This window comes from Castanea sativa, chromosome 5 (assembly GCF_040712315.1).
Source record: "Castanea sativa cultivar Marrone di Chiusa Pesio chromosome 5, ASM4071231v1".
Taxonomy (NCBI): Eukaryota; Viridiplantae; Streptophyta; class Magnoliopsida; order Fagales; family Fagaceae; genus Castanea; species Castanea sativa.
Genome location: NC_134017.1, coordinates 19,504,330 through 19,530,201, shown reverse-complemented (window position 1 = coordinate 19,530,201; position 25,872 = coordinate 19,504,330). Strand labels below are relative to the sequence as shown.

At 34.7% G+C, this 25,872-nt stretch overlaps 2 protein-coding genes and 1 pseudogene across 2 annotated transcripts; 1 reads left to right on the top strand and 2 right to left on the bottom strand.

The window, feature by feature from the left end:
- Positions 1–713: 713 nt before the first annotated feature.
- On the bottom strand, positions 714–3,386 carry LOC142634868 (uncharacterized; annotated as a pseudogene).
- A 154-nt stretch (positions 3,387–3,540) lies between these two features.
- On the bottom strand, positions 3,541–5,055 carry LOC142636637 (pyridoxal 5'-phosphate synthase-like subunit PDX1.2). Its single transcript, XM_075810910.1, has 2 exons — positions 4,938–5,055; positions 3,541–4,746 (listed from the first exon to the last, which is right to left on the bottom strand). The coding sequence occupies exon 2, from the start codon at positions 4,714–4,716 to the stop codon at positions 3,802–3,804; it is 915 nt and encodes a 304-aa protein (XP_075667025.1). The 5' UTR covers positions 4,717–4,746; positions 4,938–5,055; the 3' UTR covers positions 3,541–3,801.
- Positions 5,056–18,255: 13,200 nt separating this feature from the next.
- Positions 18,256–21,083, top strand: LOC142636593 (serine/threonine-protein kinase Aurora-3-like). The gene is made up of 6 exons (XM_075810857.1): positions 18,256–18,460; positions 18,567–18,809; positions 19,280–19,375; positions 20,257–20,471; positions 20,580–20,652; positions 20,761–21,083. The coding sequence occupies exons 1-6, from the start codon at positions 18,338–18,340 to the stop codon at positions 20,860–20,862; spliced, it is 852 nt and encodes a 283-aa protein (XP_075666972.1). The 5' UTR covers positions 18,256–18,337; the 3' UTR covers positions 20,863–21,083.
- Positions 21,084–25,872: the final 4,789 nt, after the last annotated feature.

Sequence of the window (25,872 nt, the reverse complement as noted above, 5' to 3'; positions counted from 1 at the left end):
AATTCATGAGATGCATTCTAATCAGTTCTGGAGACTGTAACATCTAGCAAAAGCAGGGTTAAGTGGAGTTAGAAACTCGTGTATCAATTAAAGGGACCAGTTGGCAGTTTAACTATAAAGTTTCCATTTCCTTTTTTTATTATTCATATAAACTTCCCATTCCAATAATACAAATGAGATCTATTTTTCAGTTTTTGCTGAATACAAATGGATATCTATTGGCCGTCTTTATGTTAAGTAATTCTCTGTGACATGGAATCAATACTTTTGTGAGGACATCCAGTGTCTATCTTCTACTCTAATTCTTTTTGTTCCAAGCTTCTTCACAAAGGAGGGGAGAGTACTACTGCTTAGTCATGAATATAAAGTTAAATATGGAAATTTTGCTCCAGCATTTTGAAAAAAATCTTCACAAATGAAAAAATACAAATCTAATATAAATTATTTGGTTGGCAGTTGAACTTAATGTTATTGCAACACCTAAAATTCTGATACAAAGTTACAAACCACTCTTTCAGGGCAACAGTGCGGCCCAATTCCTAAAAAGGATAACTTATAAAGGTCCTACCCAATGAACAAAACTCCAACTTCTGTGGGGTCTAGGATTCCAACTCGGAACATGTTGCTTTGGGTGAAAGACACTTACCAGGAGCTTTAGCTTAAATGACACCTCCTTCCCTTGTAAGAGCAAGGTGGAGTTTAAGATTGTAGGTTCAAGACCCACCAGGTTCATGCAACTTACCAATCAAAAGATTATAGCAACCTATGCACAAAAAAATGGATTCAGAAAATGATGAAAGTAAGAAATTGTAATCCATTCCCAATGGAGATCAATGCAGAATCCATGATTGGAAAGGTGATATCAACTACAATGAGTAGCTTGAGTTGGGTAGCATACATAATTTTTTGTAACAAATATCTTTTCACATTACAGTTCGTTTCTAAGCTAAAAGCAGAGTGAGCTTCTGCATCATTGTTGGGTTCCTACCTCAATTCCAACTCTATTAAGATGAAATAATTTCACCAATACCAACACTCTAAGATATATATACTAAGTGGAACAAACATGCAAGAACTTTTCAGAGTTATACTATAAAAAGATTATTATACCTGACACTACAATTGGGTTTTGACCCACATGAAGAGGTGTTGTCACAGCAGCAGCCAAGGCCCAATTGCTGCCCCAGCAGTGGCATTCCCAACCAACCACTTATCGTTCACACTCTGGCGAAATCTCCTTCAAACTCCTCTTGGAAGCCTCATAGGTTGCAGAATGCACTGTGGTAAATGGTGCATTCATCAACACCATGTTCCTATATGCTACAAACCCTTCCTCGACACTCTATGCGCACAATCCCACACCCCCCTTATAAAAAATATTATTAAATTGTACTCTCCGCTTCACCATATTTATAAGGGTAAACTCCACATCACTTGTCACCATTGCGGACACAGCCGAGACGGTGACTATTGTCAAATTATTCAGGTTGCCACTAGAGAAAACCTTCTTATATATCTCATAAACCAAAAAATACATGGCATGGGCAGGTCCTGCACCAATCCCTCTATAGACTCACACAAGGCCCTTGGATTTCAAAATTAATTGGAGGGCTAGCCAAACACCTTTGGATTCTACCATTAAATAAGCATATTGGTCTGTCATATGCAGAACATAAACAACTAGCCAATTCAAATTCAAAAGAACCAAGATATAAAACGGCCTTATATTATCGTTGAATCCCAAATTCGCAATAACTAACATTGGAATTACTTTCACTAAAAGCCGAACTCAAAAAGAAACCAAAGCACATGCAAACAATTTCCAAAATTTTTGCCCAAAAACAGTGCCTGAACAAAACTACCCTTTTGGCTGCAACGTGAGGAGATTTATATGTACAGAACAAAAGAAGACAGGTTAGATGAGAAATAGAAGTCATAGTTCCTCTTGGAGACCTTTTTTCATACACCTAGCAAAAAATTATTAAAAAAAGAATTGATGCTATGACCTCTTGGCAATGAATTGAAAGGTGTGTTAAAAGCCTTCTCCAACTTACTCAGAACACAAACCAAGTTCTAGCAAGGAACAATCAGCTCCATCTATTGCAAAGTGCTGGAATTGAGGAAAATAAACAAAAACACCATCTTCTAAGTTCCAACTCTCTAATTCCATTAAATTCAACAAAAACTTCTCCAAAATACTGTGTAACCGACCTTCTGATTATCCAATCCTTCATAAAATTAACTGTCAACTGAAACTCTCAGTTATAGCACATAACCATCAATGACCGTAATCTTTCACAGCAATTTATTATGTAAACAGAAATTTAGGAGCAACTGGGAGGCAATGCTCTTGTACAGCTAAAAGGACATAAATTCAGAAACGCCCATTGCTTAAAAGTGAAACCAATAGAGAGAGAAAGAGAGTTATGTCTGCATTATGAAATAGAGAAAAAGGTCAGACCCAACATGGCACAACCATAGGAAGGCTCAACAGATTTTATATAAAGATTGAGATTGACACTATCCATAACATATAGTATTGGAGAAATGAGGGAAGGAATTGTGTGATGAATATTAAAGGTGTGGTTAGTGGCTGACAAATAGTTATAGAAATGCAGAAACTTTTCTTATATTCAAAGATAAAGATCTAAATTTGGTGGCCTGTGTGGACTTGAGTAATTCAAAACAAGCTACTTTGCAAGGACCTCATGGCCCCCGCAATGAAATGCTCTAGAGTCCCATATACAATTTCCCCCCTCCCCTCTCAGGCTCAACAATTTTATATATTGTATAGATTGAGATTGACACTATGCATAACATAGAAGAATTGGAGAAAGAAATGCATATCAAATACTTCAGTAGAGGTTGAGGGTGGAGCTAATGGCTGACTAATAGTTAAAGAATTGCAGAAATTTGTCTTTTCTTTTCTTTTTTGATAAGTAGAAATCTGTCTTTTCTTCAAAGATAAAGATCCTATAACAACCCACCCTGTTAATTTTGTGATTGTATAAATAAATTATCTCATTTTTCATTCAAAAGAAAATAAACAGAGCAGCAACTATTATAAACTCAATCCCCAGGATTTTTTCCTTCACATTTTCCCAATGTGAAAGCCAACAAACAAAGGTTTGTGTTTAATACATTTGTAATAATAAGTTCTTGTTGTTGCTTTGAAAATATTCAATATAGTCTTCTGCATTTCAAAGTTAAAGGAAAAAATGGCAAAAATATCTTCTTTTTTTGGGTGGGGGAGAGGCTGTAGTAACGATCAATTATGGACCGTATGTAATAATCATTGCACAATTCATGTATCTCTTCAAAGACATCAACATCTAAATTAAAGAAACACAAAGTATACTACGGGGGGAAAAAGTTACAGAAAAAGTGAAAAATCTGTCACCAATTTAACGACTCTGTGCTCATATTGAATTTAGTAACCATTGATTCTTTTTGGTAACTTGGCTTTTCTTGCAAGATTGGCTATTGGTTTTATCTTGTTCACAGACATATTATCAGTCCTCAAGATTTTGACAAGCTGAATAACCAACGAGATCAATTCATTTCTATACTTCCACAGAATCAGATGCAACATATAGCATTCACATCAGATTCATGGTTACAGTGATGAGCAAAACAACAAGACAGACCTAGTGGCTAGTACCCTCTACATCATATTAGTACCAAAACCAAAGAGACTCATATGCTCAACAACATATTATCCTACAACACAAAAAACACCAACCCCACATGCTGAGCTCAGAAACAGACAAAAGTGATACATTACAATGATTCTTGAGCCCACTAAGCACTTTCATGTGCAAACTGCTCGATCCTGTCCTCACTGAGATTCAGATTAGCATTGCTATCCTCCAAACCAGAGCTAGTCTCCACCAACACATGTGGATCATTGTAATGCCTAACAGCTTGAATTATGCCCCGAACACGCTTATACGGATCCGAACAATTGAAAATCTCAGGCTCCAAGAACACGCCATCGCAGCCTAATTGCATCATCAGCGCCGCATCGGCCGGAGTCACGATCCCTCCGGCGGCAAACTGAACCACTGGCAGCCTACCCATTTGCTTGGCTTGAGCCACGAGATCATAGGGTGCCCTTATGGTCTTCGAAAAGGCGAAAACTTCGTCTTCATCCATGTTATTCAAGATCCTTATCTGACCCATTACAGCCCTCACATTCTTGACGGTTTTGGCTACGTTTCCAGACCCAGATAAATCCCCTTGAATCCTTATCATAGCCGCACCTTCTCTTACTCTGCTCAACGCTTCTCCGAGGTTCTCACACCCACAAACAAATGGGCAACGAAAGTTGTGCTTGTTGATGAAATTGTCCTCGTCTGCAAGAGCAATAGCTTCGCTCTCGTCGATGTAATCGACCCCAATGGCTTCAAGAATCTGGGCCTCAACGAAATGGCCGACGCGGGCTCTGACCATTATGGGGATCGAAACGACGCGCTTGATTTCCTTGATGAGGGACGGGTCTGGCATGCGAGAGATGCCTTGTTGAGATGGGTCCGAGACAATGAGACAACATGCACCAGCTTGTTCGGCGATCTTGGCATGTTCGGCGTTTGTGACTTCGACGATGGCTCCGCCGCGTAGTATTTGAGTTAGCCCAGCCTTGAGGGAAAATGGGCTTGTCTTGGCGTCTGTGATGGCGATGCTATTGTAGAGCGTGACGGCACCGTCTTCAGCCATCTCGCACCAAGTGTGTGTTTGTGAAATTGCCTGAACCAAAAATATAGAAGATTAGAAAAGAAGAGGAAATGAGAAATGGTTGGCTTTTGGGGTTGGAGAAGAGAGGAAGTGAGAGGATGGATGTATAATAAGATGGGAAAGAAAGTGAAGGGGTCTGGTTGATTGGTGCTGGTGAGTTCGAGAAATTTCGGTGGAGTTTCTAGGCTGAGTCGGTGACTTGCCACCAAAATGTAGAAACTTCGATTCTATTTCTTATTCCTACATTCGGACTTTCGAGGTTGAAGGGTTCTTATTTACAGATACGTGTATTTCAACTATTACGTGTACAGAATAATCTCGTTTGCGACTTGTGAATTGTGAGCCAATATTTCAGATTTTAACCCTTCATATTTTTAAAGGTTAATGCAGGGAAGGTAACTGTTGTTTAATCATTATATCACGTTTTCACTTACATATATTTTTTGATAAAACTTAAATAACATTACTATAAACCTCTTACTAATAATCTTACTATATTTAAAATAAAATAAAAAACCATTATTTGGCTTAATACTATAGTAGTTTGGATGATCTTATCTTCTTCATTGACTCTTTGAATTTAATTACAATAAAAAATGGGATTTGATAAAAATAAATTTTGAATAACTAATGTTAATGTAGATACTTGATGCTTAAAATTTTTAATTTTATTTTAAAAAACGTAGGAGTATAACCCATAAGAGCCATAACATAGATTAATACAACATCAGTGACATGGCACAAGGGCAGTAAAGTGAATGAATTTCATGTGTTGTATGGTTATTAGCTTATTATAGCTAAAGACAAAGTCTAGAGACACGGAAAATTTGACATTTGCTGATATGGCAAATTGTTAATAGTAGGTTAAAAAATAATGTTAATGGTGGTAAGTTTTAGATGAGAACCCATAAAAGTTTATCAACTCAGCGGGTGTAGAAAAAAAGTCATCAAATTTTGTGTGCATGTGGCATTACTCTATGGCTAAATCTATATGTATCATGTTGTTGTAGCATTTGAAAATTTGAGGGGAAATTAATTATTGGCACATGTACATTTAGAAAGTTATTAGAAAGTTATTAGAAGTAAAAGCCACGTGTTTTATTAAATTTAGCAAGTGATTAATATGTTACAATTGTATTCAAGTGTGATAAATGTGAGTTAGTTATGAATAATCATATCACCAATAATTAACTCCTAAGGTATAAATATCCATATATTTATCTGTATTGCAAAAGGAGATATTGTTTGTAAATTTCAAAATTTCATATTTAAGTTTAGATTGAGTTGTGAACTCTCTAGAAAAGGCACGTATTAATTTCCATGCATCATTTAGTATCAAAGCATATGATTTGATCCTTCTTCTTAAGTTGAAGGGAAATCATTTCATCAAAGTTTTAGCCACTATAAAAACTTCTTCCTATTAAATTTTAGGTTACGCAAAAACAATTTCAAGCTTGAAGCATCCAACCCCAACAACTAAATTTCAACATTTCACTTGTAAGTCCACCATCAAAATATTTTAGTTCCGTCACAAAATCCCAGTCAAAGCGCCTCATTCTTCTCACTTTTACTTTTCCAATAGATTGGAAATTCTAATTTGCATAATCTAGTACTTCAACTTTCCAACTTCAAAAAATCCTTTTTACCAGTCCTTATCCTTCCTTGTTACCTTTTCCTATCTCGTGCATGTTCTCATACCTAATTGATCTCACAAACTATACTTGAGTGCACAAATAAAACCTACAAGTTGAAATTATGCGCACACAAAAAAAATCAAAATAGAAATCTTGTAGCAATCTTCATCCGAAAATCCAAGAACTTCATTTCCACTAACCTATCCTAATCTAAAACACCAAGACTAAATACAAACTCTTGCAAGAACCCCTAAACAACATCTAAGAGCATCCACGGTAGTGAAACTAAAAATTTAGCTATTTGGCATCACAAAAAGTTACTTTATCTAATTTACTTACACATATGCTGCAGCAGTGGATCTATTTTAGCTTTCAACACAATAAAATAATATAAACATCACAATAAAATAATATAAACATCACAATAAAATAATATATCTACTATAATAAAATAATATATCTCTAGAATAAAATAATACATCCATTACACACAACCACTGCACACAACCATCACAGCCACACACACAACCACCACCACCACCACCGCCACCACCATAGCCCACAACAAAGAAAAAAAAAATCAACCAAGCCCACATCCACCAGACCCACCAAGCAACACCCACACCCACCACCACGAAACCCACCCGAGCCACTGCCACAAACGTACCGATCTACCCACAAACCACCCACAGCCCACTGATGCCGACGAACCCAGCCATCCACCGACGCCGATCTACCCACACAACCACAACCACCACCACGCCACAACCACAGCAAGAAAAAAAAAAAAAAAAAAAAAAAAAAAACAATAACAACAACAACAACAACATCAACAACAACAACTAAGTAAGGGCGAGATGGGTTGGCGGCGTGGGTCTGCGCCATGAGCCGGTGGCGTGGGTCGACAGCGTGGGGGTGAGCTGGCAGCAGTGAGAGGAAGTTGAGAGAGAGGTGAGAGTTGAGAATTCTGAATGGAAAAGGAAAAAAGAAGAAAAAAAAAACAAATAAATAATATTTTAATAGGAAGTGAAAATAAAAAACTATTTTTTTTAGCTCTTAGCTATAGTGCACATCTATAGAAGATAAAAAAAAAATACATTTTATAGCTAAAAAATACATTTTATTGCATCGCTGATTTTTGTGTTTTGGTGGAGCTAAAATAGTTATATAACTATTTAGCTTCACTGCTACAAGTGCTCTAACTAGAAACTTACAACCTGTTCTCATGGCACAACTAGAAAGAGAAAATCGAATTTAAAGACAACGAAATGTGTCTGTTTAAAAGATGGAACATAAGTACCTCATCACATGTAGCATAACAATGCTTGAAATCACCAAGTCAATGAAATTGGATAAGTTTAGGCCTATTTGGATTGAGAGGGAGGAAGGGAAAATGAAGAAGAGTAGAGTAGAATTGGCGAACAAATGGCCTATTTTTCGGTCAACTCTACTCTACTCCCCCTTCCTCCCCTCAATCCAAATGGACCATTAAAGATAGATTAAATTGTTGATCATCATGATCTAGTGAATGGCTACTCCTAGTTGTAGGAGTGACTATTAGGATTTGTGCCCTTAAATCCTATTATATGATGCTATGTATGATATTATGTATGACATTATGTATGACATGATGTATGACTTAATATTGTGATTGATAAAGTTATTTTATTATTTTCTAAAATAATGGTAACATGAATATGGGACATTATCATATAGTCCATGAGATGCATTGTATGTGATTTATGTGAAAAGTCACAGAAGATGTAAATCACAAGTTCTTTGTAAACTCAAAATTTATAGTTCGTAGTCGGTGATGAAATTGGGCATTTTATCTGCGAAGACTATAACGTGTCAACTAAGATGATTTGTCTTGATCATGGAAGTGGAGACTTCTAGTTGATATGTTGATATGTTGATATGTTTTAAGATTTAAGACATATTGAACAGGACCGCTATGAGATTTATTATTCTCCTAATGACTGTCAAATGAATAATAAATCTCACGATTTCTATTTGCATGAACTCTTAATCCTGAGAGAATAATGGACCTGATCATGAAGTGTAGGTTGCTTTGATATATCAGGAGTGAGATCTGAAGTGACGGTCAAAACCTCAGTATGTTGGGCAGCCACATTTAGTGTTGATGGAACATATATTCTCAAGATGGAATTCATAGTCTCTTGATGGAGATATAAAATATTCCCTTGAGATAAGTTTAATGGTTCAGTTATTCAGAGAGTTAGGTCTAACCACTTTAGTAAGAAATTACTAAAGTATATATTTATGAAATTGGATTTCATAAATATATAATAAATAACTTTAAAGAATTAAACCGGGTACTCAAGGATAAGATGTAATTTACAAAGTGGCAATCTATATTTATGACTTTGTGTTACTACGAATATTTTATGAAGGGGTTACGTGTAAAATAAAGTCTTGGGATATAATTTATTAATAAGGCCTAGAGTGCAATTATATTTATATAGTGGTATTAAATATAATTAATGGTAACTTTGGACTTGTCAAGAGTTGACGGAAAAGCCCAAGGCCCATTGGAGCTAGAGTCTTATTAGTCCATTTTGGTCCCACTCCAAGCCACACACTAAAACCCAATTGGAAAGGCCCAATAGGTCAGCCCAATTAGATAATCAGTTAGTTATAAAGGGAGAAACATACAGAATTTTTATTAGAAAAGATTTGAAAAAAAAAAACGGTGTGTGAGAGAGTGTGAGACACATTTTCATTCTCCCTTGAAAACTGATTGAGAGACCACACATCTTGGGCGTAAAGTGGAATTGGAGTGAAGATTAAAAGTGTTCCCAAGTGCTTCTAATCTTTGCATTGAATTTCTCCACACCAAAGTACGTCATCTTGTTCTTAAATTCTGAAATTTACATTGTGCACGTTATCAATCATGAATGAAATAGACCCTAGTTCGTTGCTTCCGCTGTGGGTTTTGCATGAGATGCAAAACTAGAATTTTTCCTTCAATGATCATAGGCGTAAAGCTCAATAAGTTGATAGTCTACATCAATACAACCAACCCATAGAAAGGCATGACTCAAAGTGGGAAAACACTATTAAAGTTGAGATCCCCAATTTCAATGGAAATCTCACCCCAAATGAATTTGTTGATAAATAAAAGAGGAGGGGCGAAGGAAGAGATCGTGCAATGGGGAGTAGGTTTGACTATGGATGATTTTGTATTATTGTTTTTTAATTTTACATTTTATTTTTAATTTAACAAATTTTTAATAGATTTTAGTGTTAAAAATGTTTATTTTAATGGTTAATGAATATTTATGGACGAAATGATAAAGGTTGGCAGTGAATGTGAACTTTAGGGATGAAAATCACAAAAATAAACATCTAAAGACCAAATGACAATTAATTCAAACTTAAATGGTGTAATTTTGAACTACTTCTTGATTATTCTCTCATCACTAACATTTTTGAAACATTTTTTTAGCACTTAGTACCAAGTGTTTGGAATTAAAGGATCATGATATCTATAAGATTTAAGTTCAAAACCTCTTGCCAGTATTTTGGGCTCATCCTAAAGGAATTGGTCCTTGTAACAACCTATTTTGTGTAGGACAGAGACTACATATACCCGAGAAAATAGTCTAATACTTAAAGAGGTTTAAATATCGTCATTTGTCCCCAAAAAAAAAATGTTGTTATAAAGACAAGAGTTTAACTAAACTATTTGAAGGAAAAGATTTATCTCCAAACTAATTTGGGGATAAACCCTTCAAATTTCTTCTATATATTTTTATTAGATGTGAATTTTGAAAATCTATCATGTATCTTTTTATTAGGACAAAGTTTAGTTATAAAATTAGTTGTGGTCTTAGGCTACAACCTTACTCAATATCTTTTAATTGAAAGTAAATTTTGACAAATCCACCATTGGATTACATCTTTTTCTTATATCCTCCGTGGTTGCAAAATTTCTAAAAAATTAAATATCAATAGTTATGTCATTAATAAATTATTTAAATTACAAGTTTTTGTATTATAAAATCATGCATAAAATATAAGTTTTTAGATCATATAGTAAATAACATCTGATTAACACAAAATTTGACATGTGTAGTAAAAGTACAAAGAACATGCAATTCAACGGTTAGATTTTCAAAAATATGAAGTAATATTTATTTTATTAAATAAGGTTGTAACCTAAGGCCAACCCAACAACTAAACCACCGCATGACCCAGCCTCAACCATTGGTCAAGGAAGTATTACCCAAATAAAAAAACCCCAAAACTAAAATTAACAATAACCCATTATAGAACCAAGCAAAACCTAGATAAAATCAAAACCCAAAATTAACCAAAACCCATATTAAATCAAATGAGAACCATGGCGGTGCGACATCAAGTGGGAAGGAATCGGAGGTGCCAGTAATGGGTTGCAGCAACTAGGGCTTGCTTGGTGATGGTGTGATGCTGGAGGCGGTGAGGTTGTGTCAAGTTTGAGATGCTACTGTCTTTCTTGTAAACTTGTGTTTAGTTTAATTGTAGTTTTGATTTGTGTTATTTTGCGGGGCAGTTTATAGAAGAAGAATAAGAAGAAGATGATGATGATGTGGTTTTGGTTTGGGATACGAGAAGAAGAAGTAGCAGCGGCGGCAGCAACAAAAAGTAGCAACAACGGTTGAGAAAGAGGTTTAGGAAGAGAGGAAGGCGGCAGGATGAGTGTGGTCTAGAGAAGTGAGAAGTGAGAGTTAACTTTAGAGAGAGTGAAATAATAATAATAACTAGCGCGAGCTCAGAGACTCTTATATTTTTTGGGTAAAGGTTAGTTTAGAGCATTTATTATAATTTGGGATTACTACGTTTTTCAATCACAAAAAAAAAAAAAAAAAAAAAAACCTAGAAGTGTGATGAAAAATTATTTCATCACACATAATACGCATCACAACCCTAGGTTTTTTTGTAATTGAAAAATGTAATAATCCCAAATTATAATAAATGCTCTAAATTAACCCTTACTCAAAAAATAGAAGAAAGCGCATGCTCACATGCTAGTATTTATTTATGACAGTGATCAAGTTGAATTTAATCCTAAAATGTAGTGTTTTAATCCAAAAATCTAGTAATGTAGTACACATCCATAATAAAAAGTTAAAAAAGTACATGTTTAAAAATTTGAATTAAACTATTTTTTTTTAAATCCCACGTTCTATCCAAAAAACACTACCATGCCACCCTTTTTTTTTTTTTTTTTTCAAATTCAAAGTTTAAAAACAATACACATTTGTGAATAACTACATGTACTGTTTTAATCCTAAAAATTAGTCACTTACTACACACACTCAAAAGACTTCCTACTGATAAGAATAATCATAAGTTAACCTCTTATTCAAAAGGGTAACAGCTGAAAAGAAAAGATAAAGTGATCCATATCTAGATGGACTTTACAGGCCATAGAGTTTGTATGGTTGTGAGCAGAAGAAGCAGAATAGCAGCAAGGAGATTTTAAATAAAATAAAATTAAAATTAAAACAACACCGAATACAATACCCAAACAAAAACAAACGTGGATCTTGGATACTTTTTATTTAACAAAAATAAAAGACAGAAAAAAAAAATAGATTCCAAATTTACAAAATAATATTATTTTACTATCAAACAGTCACAGCATTCAACATCAAACAACATTGTAAATAAGGCGAATTCATACAATAAGTAGTAAATTACCTTAGTAGCCCTGGTAATTCCCTTCTTGATGTATCATCAAGCATGTTCTGCGTGGTTGCATCAAAAAACACAGTAACAATTAGGACAACTATCAAACAATTCCAAACAATAGAATCATGGTTACACAACCAACACCTCACCAATGGACTGGACGTGCAAAGGAGATATGTGTTAATAGGATAAGAGACCCACCACAGCTTAGAAATTTGACAAAATATAACATACCTTTGTCACATTGATCTCTTGTTATTTGAAATTCCCAAAAACAGCAATGCCAATAGACAATTTCTAAAAAATATGTAGAAAAAAATTGGATCAAAACACCCACCACCATTGTAGTGACCATTAATCTAATGAAGAGGAAATAAGGACGGCCAACATGGAAGAGAATGAGGAAATTTTTGTCAAAAGTGAAGATCTATCTATCTTTTTTTTCTTTTTTTCGGAAGAAAACTGAAGAATTAGGAGAGTGCACTATTCATTAAATTTGTGTTTATGTCTAGGAGAGTGGGCTCCCTTTTTCTAGGCATTTTTGTTTGTGGGAGTTAAGATAGTAATTCACAGTTATCTTAAATTGAACATACTAAATAATTGGTAGTTTTCTTTTTGAAAAACTAAAATTTGGGACAATAATTGGCAGTTTTTTTTTACACATTTATCATCATTGGTTTAAACATGTAAGTGAATAAGATGAGGGTACTTTGGGCATCCAAAATGAGAAATCCAAAGAAGAGAGACCCATTCAATAATAATATAGATAATAAAATGAATCAAATGATTATTTAAACTAGCCTCATCACACGAGCAAAGCGCGTGCAATGAGATTTTTTTTAATTTTGTAGAAAAAAAACTTTGTTTTTTTTAAAAACAATTTATATATATAATTTTTATTTTGAAAATCTAATTTTTAAGTGGATAAAGTAATTTGAAAATTAACAGGAGATGAAACTTTTTTTTTAGTGGTCCTATTTTATAGGAAAAAACTGTGTTTTATTTATTTATTTTACATATATGATTTTTATTTTAAAAATCTAATTTATCAGTGGATAAAGTAATTTGAAAATTAAGAGGAAAGTTGTCTTATTTTTTAGGCAATGTTTTAGTGGGAGTTAGAGTTGCATTTTTACCAGATTGTCCTGTAGTTTTATCTCTACTTAAACATAGGGGTATAAGAGCATTTTTGAACTAATAAATGAGGAATCCAAAAAGAAGAAGTCCTTTAAAAAATAGTATAGGTATAAATAAAGAAGAGTATATAAGAGATAATCTGATGTGAGTGTTTTGAAAAAATGATTGTATAAAATAAAAAAAGTGGGTTCTTATGCTAAAAGGATAATTACAGTAAACCCACATGTAGTATGACCCGTTTTCACTTTATCTACCTATGGTTTAATCATTTACACTTTACCCACCTGAACTTCAATCCATTACCCATCCGTTACCCACCTCGCCCTCAAACATTAGAAAAACACATTTTTATTTAAAATTAGAACATAATACGAATCAAAACACGAACCCACTTTTCTTTTCCTCACAAGCCCTAGAAATGCGAAAAAACCCTTGTATTGAGCTGGGGTTTTGATTTTTCTGATCGTGCTTTCATGTGAGGGTGAGGTTCTGTCTGTGGGTTGTCTTAAGGCATTGAATATTCGAAGATAGATCATCACCAGGTACGACGTTTCTGCTTTATGTGGGTTGGGGCATCAAGTTTTAATGGTAGCTTTGATTCACAGGAAGTTGATAATCGATGTCTTCTTCTAGTGGAAATTAGTCAGGTTCAAGTGGGCATATGTGTACATATGAGACTTGTGTGCTGAGAACAAGTCTGACAGTGGATAATTTAGGGAGAAGGTTTCAGGTTATAGTCGATATAAGGTAAGTATACTTTTTACTTAATCTAGTTGATTCACGTGAGATTGGAATGTGATGTGTTCAATTCAATTTATGAACTGGTTGGTCCCAAGTGCACTTTCTTTAATTGGATTGATAATCCCACTTGTATGCATGAAAATGAAGTTGCCCATTTGGTGCAACAAAAGCTAGATTTACATCGGAGTGAGCAGTAACTTGCACATGAAAGGGAAAGAGCAGCTACTCAGACAGTAGCAGAAGCTACCCAAATGACAGAAATTGCTTAAGACAGGGCAGCAAAGCCACTGATAGGGAGAGAAAGTTTTGAGCTTCTTATGTTCAAGCCAAGGAGATAGCAGTGAGAGTTTTAGAGCAAGAGAGAAAGTGCAAAATTGCTCTAATTTTGTCATGGGTTTTTTTTTTTTTGGTAATGTTGTTTTCATGTTTTGGCTCAAGTGAGAGTGTTGGAATGATGAGATTGAGTCTACCTAGTGGGTTGTAATATAAACTAGTCCTTAATTGTATTGTAATAGAACTATGTAAGATTTTTTTGAGAATGAGAACTATGTAAAATGGTAGATGTTGTTGGGTTGAAGCTACTTAATAATATAAGCCTTTTTAAGATAAAGTGTTATTTATGTTAGATGTTGTTGGTATTTTTTTTTAAAGTGACTTGGCTACTTGTGAGCTGTTGGTGTTGGTGTTTTGTTGGATAATGTGAGTTGTGCCAGGATTGTGCATAAAGTGCATTGTGTGAAGATAATTGTGATGAAAGTGAATTGTTTAAAGTTTAAAGTGTATGACAACTATCTGTCAACTTGCAAGAAAAGACAACAAATGCACATACAAACCTGTTATTCAACACATTCACCTGTTATTCAACACATACAGCTGCACACATAAACAAACTCATATATGAGCAACTGCAATAATTAGAATAATAATTCTGAACACCTGTCATTAAGTTGGGAAATTGTATACATAATTAAGGTATCATTGAATAGTCTTTCATCAACCACCAGTAAATATAAGGCATTTGGTACAACAACCAAAACAGTTGCACCTGCCCATTGTTTAAAAAACTTACAAAAGTACAAAAAGTGTTTGAATAGCTATATAAAAAAGTGTCTTGCCATTGTCTACAAATCCCAACAGTGTCTGCCCTGCCATTGTCTACAAACTACATAAAACCCTAATACTACATAATCCTAATACATAGCAACAAAAGTGTCTTAAATTAATCTTCGTTTACTGCCCCTGCCTCTCCCACCACAGTTGGTCTTGTATGTCTCCACAAAAGCATCCTTGTAGTAGCATGGATAGGTGTAGTCTTCTGGTTTCTCACGATTCACAAAAATGGCTACAACTCCATGCTTGCAGGATACTCCTATGACCATTTTCTTTTCTGAAAGCATTATCCTTTGAGCTTTTACTAAATTGTAGAATTCAGTAACCAATTTTTTATGGGTACAAAAAAAAAAAAAAATTGTGGGACCCACTTTGGTCAAATCCTATGAGGAGGTCTCTGCTTGTGAGGGGGGATCCAAGGAAGAAGCACCAATAGTTGGATCTAGTGGTTGGTCCCACAAATTTTTTTTTCATATATCTTTTGTACATATTGGTCTCTTCAACTCCATGCCCTTGTGGTTAACCTTAAAGTTGTTGTATATGTACTTCACACAATACCTGTGCTCCATAGTTGGGAATAAAGTCTCTATTACAAGTAGAAGGCCCTGTAATCAAGTAAACATTCAATGTCAGCAAGTAAGCATGTAAAAAGGTAAGCATGTAATGATAATACCTTCTGCCTGTTACTGATGAATACCAGATTGAGCTCCTTTAGCCTGCCAATGTCATCTGCAAACTGCTTTAAGAACTAGATCTAGCTGTCCTTGTTCTCTTGCTCAACCACAGCCATTGCCACTGGGAATATATTGTCATTTCCATCATTGGCAGTGGCAAACAATAATTGCTCACCAAACCTCCCCTTCAAGTGGCATCCATCTAGCCCAACAAAGGGTCTACAACCATCTAGAAAGCCAACCTTCTGAGAATTTTACCTAATGTACATCATTTTAAACTTAGGTTCTACATTCTCATTTTTCATCTCTGTTTGTAGAATCACCTTGCTTCCTACATCTGTCATTCTTATCATTTCTGCATAATCTCTAAGTAGGCCATACTAAGCCTCTTCATTCCCAGTAATCAATCCCCTAGCTGCCTTCATTGATCTATACACCTGACTAATACTTAAATCAATTGAAATCTGCTGCATAACATGGTGCTTAACACCTGAGACCTCCCAATTAAGATTCTTACCAAAATCCTCCAAAATACTTGTTTGCCACATAGGCTGATGTAACTTGCCCATTTTGAAATGTAAGGGGGCAGGTACACTCAAGATAAACTGTCTTGATATCAAATGTGCACTCTCCAGTCACCATTGAGGCATAACACATCCATTCACAATTATTCTTACAATGTACAAAAATCTTCTTCTTCTCATTCAACTTCCACTTGATATCAATGTGATGCTGAATCACATACTTCCTCAAAGCCTTCCTAAACACTTTGGAGTTTGGAAACTTCATCCTTTTTACCAACCTAACATTTGCCATATCAGTCCTCTCATTGAACTCCAAATTGCCAGGCCTCTGCTTATCATCAAAACCATCCAAACTTGCAATATCATCCTCTAAAGCTAGCTTAGCCCACTCTTCATCTAAATCTATGTTTGGAGGAGGAACATTGCTTGGGCCATGTGCATCTGTGTTAGGCTGAGGTGTATGAGTGTTTGGATGAGGTGTATCAGTGGTTGGTTGTGGTGTATCAATGGTTGGAATAGTGTTAGGCTCAGATAGCACTATGTAAGGTGGAGAAGACTCACCAAAAACGTCATCAACAAAGTCTTCTCCTTTCAGACCTTCATTCAACCAATCAAACTCCTCCTCTACGCCCACACAACCATCACCCCCTGTAGCAGCTCCTACACCACCCCTTACACCAGCCTCTACACCCCCTGCAACAACCCTTGCACCTCCTACACCAGCCCCTGCAACAGCTCTTACACCAACGCCAACAACATCGGGAACTTCAATTGTAATGGGAGCATGTCCACTCTCTACATACAGTATGATAGTGTCTCTTGGCCCTCCCTCATTAAGCTTGCACAGGGGCACCACATCTTGATCATCTTGTATAAGCCTCAAGTCTTGCTCCAAATTGCCCCCAGGACCTAAATAATGAACCTTACACAGTTCATCAATCCCTAATTCCTCACATATACCTTGTATTTCAAAATAACTAAGCCTATCAGGATCCCTATGCACGATTTCAACTTTCCCTCCAAAGTATTCTAAACTAGGGTTCCACACAAAAGTACCCCCATAATGTACCTTAAATTTCACTTCCTTATCATCCATCTACAATAACAAATTACCATTTGACACATACACAATTAACAATTAAAGAATTGTAAACAATAGACACAAAAGAGTAAACATTTTTCTGTTTTGCTTTTGAGATGCAATACACACATCAGAGGGACCACATTTCTGCTTTGCTTTTGTTTTTGTTTTACTAAATAGCACACGCAAACACTAAAATTGAAACTAAAAGAAATACTAAAATTTTCCATTCGGTCCACTATGAGACACAATGACCACGATAGACAAAATGCCCATAAACAAACACAAATCCAGACAGCAAGTGGTCACATTTTTCATAAACATCAACAAACACAACCAATATTCTCATTCCATTACATATAACATTGACCATTGACTACAATAAAACAACCACAAGCCCAAAGTAAAAACCCAAACAGTGACTGATTTCTTACCAAGATTTTAGTCCCTCGAACAACTCGTTGCTCGTCTAGGTTTACACTTGCAACACTATTTCAATATCAGATGCAGAATGGGGTTTCTACGGGGATTTTCGCATTTCTAGGGCTTGTGAGGAAGAGTGGGTTTGTGTTTTGATCCGTGTTATGTTCTAATTTTGAATAAAAATGTGTTTTTTTAACGTCTAATGGTGAAGTGAGTAACAGATGGGTAACATATTAAAGTTTAGGTGGGTAAAGTATAAATGATTAAACCACATGCAGGCAAAGTGAAAATAGGTCATTTTACAGGTGGGTTTACTGTAATTATTTTTGTGCTAAAATAGAAATCAAGTTTTGTAAAGACTAATGCAAATACTTTAAACGTTGTCCTTAGTTTTTTTCATTTTTGTAGGCACCATTGGATTCAATTGTATCCGTTTGCACCCGATTCTATCTCTCAATTTAAATAAAATTTACAGTTTTTTAAAACCGGGGGAGGAACTTTTTAAACTCGCGCTCTCTCTTACACTCTGCAAAGTGCAAACCCTTTTTTCCCCCAAAATCCCAACAAACCAAACGCAAACCAATGAAATCCCAAACCCAAATCGAAGAGCCGAATAAGAAGCAATGGTCCTTGCAAGACTTTGAGATCGGCAAACCACTCGGCAAAGGAAAGTTCGGTCGAGTCTATCTCGCCAGAGAAGCCAAAGTACTGTTACATTTCACACTTCCTTTTCAATTTCTAAAGCAATGAGAGGGAGCATTTCCCAATTTGACTCACTTTTTGTTGTTGTTGTTGTTGAATTTTTGGTCAGAGCAAATACATAGTGGCGTTGAAGGTGATATTCAAGGAGCAAATAGAGAAGTACAAAATCCAACACCAATTGAAGAGGGAGATGGAGATTCAAACCAGTCTTCGCCACCCAAATATACTTCGACTCTATGGTTGGTTCCATGATTCCGAACGCATTTTCTTGATTCTCGAATATGCTCATGGCGGCGAGCTCTATGGAGAGCTCAGAAAACGCGGCTTTCTCTCCGAGAACAAAGCTGCCACGGTATTCCCTCTCTCTCTATTTGGTTACTGAGAAAATTCAGGAAAGAATAGAAGAAATTTGATAAAATTGGATATAATTTTTTTTTTTTTTGAGGACCCAATAATGGGAACTTTCAAAATTTGCTTATTTTTCATAAGGACCCATGTCCATGTGTGCCAAGAGGCAAGAGCCTTGGAGCTCAACTGGCATCTCCTCATGTTTCATAGTGAGAACTACTGTTTATGCGTGAGTAGTGAGTATTGTTAATGGAGTATGAATAATTTTCCGGGTCATTGTGGTTTGCTTCAGTTCAATTATATATGGTATACTTTTTGGGCATGATTGTTATGTATTTCTTTATATTGCTGTGTTTAGTTATACAGGTTTTTCTTTTGTTTTGTTTAATTCTTTATTGCTTGTGAAATTTAATACACCGTACCCATATTTCAGAGAGATCCTTATGTATGGTATTTCCCTCTTGTGAATTTTAGTATATTATGAGTCTTGCGCAAGCGTTGGCGTATTGTCATGAGAAGCATGTGATTCATAGAGACATCAAGCCAGAAAATCTGTTGCTAGATCATGAGGTATGCTTAAAAAATCCTTATGACTTTTTTTTTTGTCCTTTTAATTTTACTTAGGAACCTGTTATTCATTTTGCTGGCTTATTACTTGACAACTTTAGCCCAAATTCTAAGAAGTCAATTTTGGATTTCTATCTGTATGTTATTGCATGCCAAAATATTCTGGGTTAATGGTTCAAAAAAGTCACCCAAATTTTGTGATGCTACTTTTCTTTTAATAAAATGGCCATGATTATATCTTTTTGAAATTCAATTATACTTGGGAATATCTATGACATAACGATATGGTACTTATTTACACAGTAAATAGATCTATCAAGGGACTATTTGGATGTAACTTTGTTTTGTACAATGCTAAAGCAGAAATTGCAACTGAGGTTGGGCACAGTTGAACAAAATTATGTGTTTGACTCCTCTCAGCTTAATACTTCTATCAATATGAGTACACCTACAATGTTTTTATTTATTTTTTTGGCACAATCCATAGCAGAAATTGCAACTGAGGTTGAACACTTGAGCTTATGAACAGTACAATGTCTCTCTATCCCTCTTTCTTTCCTTTTTTCTTGTTGGTTTCTTTTTTGTATTTGAACAAAAGTTTCTTTAGAATCCTCAGGTGCTAGTGCTCAACTTCAAGATGCATTCTGTTTGCTATTGATTAACATCCACTAAAAATTTTATTTTTTACGAATCTCCAAACAGAGTCATATTTTACTTTTTCTTCTTCTATTGTTACATATATTTAATAGATATTTGTCAATGATTAGTTGATAAAATTCAATGATATTGTCCCTTAACTTGGACTGATATTAAATATTATTACTGAGGAAGTGCAAAAGAAATTACTGATTTTTTGTTTAACTTAGTTATAAATATATATGTAGGGTCGACTAAAAATTGCGGACTTTGGATGGTCTGTACAGTCAAGAAGCAAGAGACTCACAATGTGTGGAACTTTGGATTATTTAGCGCCAGAAATGGTGGAGAACAAGGCTCATGACTACGCAGTTGATAATTGGACTTTGGGTATCCTTTGCTATGAGTTCCTTTATGGTGTCCCTCCATTTGAGGCTGAGAGTCAAAGTGAAACATTTAGGAGGTAGGGTAGAGATAATCGTTTTAGAATTTTAGTGTGATTACTTTGGAAGAAAATTATGCCATAAGTTGTGTTATTTTTAGTTTGTTATATTGTATTTGGATGTACCAGGATAATGAAGGTTGATCTGAGCTTCCCTTCCACCCCTTGTGTTTCTACAGAAGCCAAAGATCTCATTCTTCGGGTATGTTTGGCCATGGCTGTTTTCATATTTATATCTGGGTGTAAAGTAGTACTATCATTTGATAGGTATAATTGCATTCTTGAAACTGTAATCTGAAAATATGTGCAGCTTCTGGTGAAGGACTCCTCAAAAAGGCTCTCTCTTCAGAAGATAACAGAGCATCCCTGGATAATCAAGAATGCAGATCCTACAGGTATCTGTAATAAGTAGCATTTTAAACTTCAAAGGTGATTCTGTCATGGTTTTGAGGAATCAACATTGTTGAATTCTGCATCTAATGGTGTGTCCCTCTCTCTCAATGTATCCTCCAATATCTCTTCGTATTGTACACTGCTCTGAGAAGTGAGAAGCATCGATTTGCGAACCCAAGCATTGAGGTTTGTGCGTTATACTGTTTATATATGATAATTCAATGTTCTTTCTCTTGCTCATGGTAGGTTTGCAACTATGGATATATATCTAGAGATTAGATTACAGGATTGGCTACATACGTTGTTGCATCTAATTAATCTATATTGTTTTTGGGTCTAGTTAATCTATTATTCCAAGTGTAATGACAAATTGTCCATGCCGGTTTATTTTAATATTTGTAATGGTTCAACTTTTCAATGGTTTTTGTTGGTCTACAGCCAGTTGCAATGTCCTATGAACTGCAAACTTTTGATTATTGCTCAGGTGGGAGGTGGAATATAATTGCAACCACTATTTTTTATCAACTCTACTAGCACCTATTTAGCATATTATTCAAGAAGCCAATCATTGCATGATATGACTCTGCCTATTGACTATCTTAAGTTGATATGCTGCCTTTCCTTCCATATACAAGCTTGAACTATACGATTTTGGGCAAGTCTTAGTTCTGAATATGTCCATATAAAAAAAATCCAAACTTGATGTTTCTACAGTTCTTCAAGGATTCCCAAAAATGTTTGAAGAGGATCTCCAGGCATCCTAGAGATAGGTTTGATAATTTTGGAACAGGAACAAAATGACCTATACTGTTGTGATATCAGTTTTCTTAGGGTTTATGTGGAACACATCTTAGGACTAAACTGAATAATAAAGCTATGTTTTGCATCTCTATTGAGAATTCATTTCATAGCTTTCTATGCATTAAATGCATTTTGAAAAAAACGATGGGTTGTTTTTAAGGAAATCTCTATTGATGTGTGTGATTAATGAATGATTCTTATATGGGTTTTGTATGCTTTGGGGGATTTATTGGTTTATAAATTACCGGCTAGAATATTGTTTTCATTCCTTGAAAAGTCCATTTATTTGTTCCTATGTTATTGAAAGGTTTACACTTTTGTCTTTTAAACTTTAAAAAAGATCTTATTTCATTCCTAAACCATTGAAAAAAAAAAAAAAACAGCCCTAAACTATTCAAAAAAAAATCTTGAAATAGTTTAGAAATGAAAATTCAACTTTTTAAAGTTTAGGGACAAACAATTTTTTTGGCCTAAATTAATTACAAATTGCTTTAGTAGATATTTACTTTGGGTGAGTTTGGTTCAGCTTTTTGAAATTAGGCTTTTTGAAAAAGTGGGGTTTTCAAAAAGTGCGGTATGAGATTGGGGTTTTTGTAAAAGTTGAGTGTTTGGTAAAAGCAGTTAAAAAGTGATTTTTGAAAAAGTTGAGTGTTTGGTTAGTACTTGTAAAAATGGTGGTTTGAGTGGTAAATTACTAAAAAGGATAATGTATATATAAAGGAGTTTATTTCATACTTAAATCAACTACTTCATAATACTTAAATCAAATTTTCTCTTTCTAAAAAAATTATTATTTTTTCACCAATATTAACTAATAATAACCTACCACTTAAGATTTATTGTGAAAGTATTATGAAAATATTGTGATAATTGATGTTGATTTTAATATAAACATACTATTACAATTATTTTTTTCTCTTTCTAAAAAAATTATTTTTTTCTCACCAATATTAGCTAATAATAACCTACCATTTAAGAGTTATTGTGAAAATATTATGATAATTGATATTGATTTTAATTTGAACGTACTATTAAAATTATTTTTTTCTCTTTCTAAAAAACTTATTTTTTTCTCACCAATATTAGCTAATAATAACCTACCACTTAAGATTTATTGTGAAAATATTATAATAGCATTTTTCAATTTTAATTTCTTATTCTTTATTTTATTTTTCCCTTTTTTTTTTTTCATTTAATCCGAATTTCCTTCCTTTATTTTTTCCTTCTTTTTTTTCCCCTCTTTTTTTCTCCTCCACACACGTACCATTTTTTTTTTTTTTTTTTCCCCTAGCTCTTCCTCCACACTCCTGAACATTCCACATAGAGCTCTCTTTCTTCCTCTTTCTTTTTTAATTTTCTTTCTTCCTTTCTCAGCTATCTCTTGCCACTTCGTCTGCAAGTTTCTTTCCTTCTATCCCATCAAAACACACAAACTTAAAGGTCACACACACAACCACACCATTTGATTCTCATCAAACGAAGATAGAGAGATAGGTTTGCTAATCGGTCGTTTCTGCCTTTCGCCTCCATTGTCTGCTGATTTGCTCTGCCTTCACTGCCGCCTGTCTTCCTCCCCACTGTTGCTTGATTTCTTCTCCATTGCACATGCGGTAGAAATGGGTTAGATCGTTTTTTTTTTTTTTTTTTTTGGTTCTGATTATATTATTGGGTTCCTTTGTAAAATTGTGTTATAAATAAACGGATAAAAGGAATGAGGAATTTGGTGTGAGTGAGCTTCAGAGAGGGCAGAGTGCAGAGCAGAGAGATGAGAGGAATAAGGAATCTGGCGTGAGAAAGGTAAAGTTAGATTTATCAAAGGGTAAAGTGAAGGGCAATTTGGTAACTGCACACTTAGTCTAACGGATACATAAATCAACGCACATGAGCTTTTTTAATTTGCTCTGAATAGCTCCTATAAATATCATGCGTGTTCTCTTTACAATTTGGAATCGCAACTTTTTTTTAAAAGTTGTTTTTTAGACACACCAAATGCACATAATATGTTTATGGTGTTCAAAAAGTGTTTTTAGGGGGTGGGAAAGCTGAAACAAACAGGCACTTTATAAATTAGAGGGTTTGTTTGTTTCTATATATTTTCTTATTGCATATTCAATGGTGCTTATGGAATGTCTGATGGAGGATGATTAATGAATGGTTTTGTTGCTTGTGGAGTAACAATTTAAGACACATATTTCCATTAAGACAGTATCAGTTTCTTCATCATGTTAGAAAATGTGTCTGCAGTAAGAGAGCTCGATATGCCAAATTTTTTTTGTTTCTAGCAGGTAAAATTTTCACTAACATATGAAAACAGAAATGGATAAGTGAGATAGTGACATGGCTTTTCTCCATTATTTCCAATTTTTGTTGTCTCTATGATATGAAATGGATATGAAAGTGTTTTTTATATATGATATCTTTCTCTTTTTATTCATATCCAAATGTGGTATAGGAGCATACCAATTATAATTTTGTATAAATGAAGACATTTTGGCTTCCTCTCGACACGAGCACATCAATTGAAATTACCTAATTCTCACACACACGGTTATATATAAAGGGGGAAATTAGGATAGAGATGGGGCCTAGGTACAATGGTGATGTTTTGTTGTAATTTGCTAGGGAGTATGTTAGCGTTGATTCAGTTGTCATATGTTGATTTAGAATGAGGTTTTAGGTTAGTGACCTTTGTGATGAGGGGGTGTTTTCCTTGCTACTTGTTTCTATTGAGTGAAACTTTGTGTATGTAATATCAAAGACATGTGAATACTTGGGAAAGTAGGTGTAGAGTTTATTTGAGGTTGACACTAATTATCTAGTTGATGAAAGCACCTCGTCTCACTCACCCCATTAGAGTCGCAACCTGAGAAAGTAGGTGTAGAGTTTTGATGATGACAGTCATGATATCAATAGGTGTAGACGTAGGAGTACTAGCTCAGTTGGTCGTCCACGTTGTAGACGTCGTGATGGGAAAGAGACTACAATAGGTAAGATCGATAAAACAACTGGTAAACTTTGTGATGCTCTCTTTGCTGAAAATGTTGGGGACATGGCTCAGTCTTATAAATTTGTCATTGTATCCTAGAGCACAAGTTTGATGAAGTAACAAAAGGTTCAACAGAATACATGAGTGCATTGTTGTTGTTTCCGGATCCCATTAATAGGGAGGTACAGATAACTTCGTACGTAGGGCTCTTATCTTAGAGTTGGTTGGAGTTCATGTGAACCACGACATCCTCCCAGCCTCCTACTCCAGAATTTCCCACATATTTCCCAACAAGCTCTAGAATTTACCATCCAAACTATGTATTGCCCAACAAACAGCTCCATCATTATGATAGTGGTGCTCAACAAAGACAACCGAGTGCTTATACATTTCATAATTAACATCACTCATCCTCTGACTTAGATAATTTTTTAAATTTGTATCTGAGTGATTCTCATTTTCATGCTACCATTTCTGTATTGATGGTTACATTGGTATGCTTGGTAGTAGTTGAGATATTCTTTTATGATATTGCATAATTATGTTAAATGCCAATAGGTATGGCTGAGACATTTATTTGCCTGTAGAGGTGGCCACATGGTATTGTACACGGATAGGAGTAGAAAACAATGGTAGATGGTTTTATAGATGTCCAATGCATATTTTACATTGTACAGTATCACAATAATAGTTTAATTTGGATCATTAAACTACCAGTCATTTCAGGACGCGTACATCATATTGGTCACACACACATGATGCAAGTACATCATATTAAATTTCTCGTAAGGGACAACAAAGGTGGATTACATGTTATTCAGGAACAAAAAAAAAAAGTTGGACTGCTTCTTGTGCATTACTAATTTCACTAACAAAGTATTTTTGTTGTTATTATTTCTGTTATAAATGGTGATTTTGTTTAAGTAAATATTATCAGCTTTCTGCATTATATTACATTTTTATTTCTTGGATTTTATATACTGGATGCAAATCTAAAATGCATGTCCATTTTTGTGTCAACTTTAGGATTTGTTTGATAGGGCTAATTACTACTTTTTCAATTGTCTTTGTTGAGATAGGATAATGCGAGTTTTATTACTTAAGATAGAATTCTGAGTAAGATTTTTATAAGTTCACAAATGAAATAATTCTATCTAGTTAAATAAATTAAGAGTAATTACATTCTTTTCTCTTAAGATTTGAAAAAAATGACATTTCACCCCAAATTTGAAGGGAAAAACA

What these genes read in the sequence shown, in the direction of transcription:
- LOC142636593 (XM_075810857.1), top strand. Translation starts at nt 18,338, where the DNA reads ATGAAATCCCAAACCCAAATCGAAGAGCCGAATAAGAAGCAATGGTCC. An exon ending in ATCTCGCCAGAGAAGCCAAA is followed by an intron (nt 18,461 to 18,566) that starts GTACTGTTACAT and finishes ATTTTTGGTCAG; the next exon opens with AGCAAATACATAGTGGCGTT. An exon ending in CCAAAGATCTCATTCTTCGG is followed by an intron (nt 20,653 to 20,760) that starts GTATGTTTGGCC and finishes AAATATGTGCAG; the next exon opens with CTTCTGGTGAAGGACTCCTC.
- LOC142636637 (XM_075810910.1), bottom strand. Translation starts at nt 4,716, where the DNA reads ATGGCTGAAGACGGTGCCGTCACGCTCTACAATAGCATCGCCATCACA.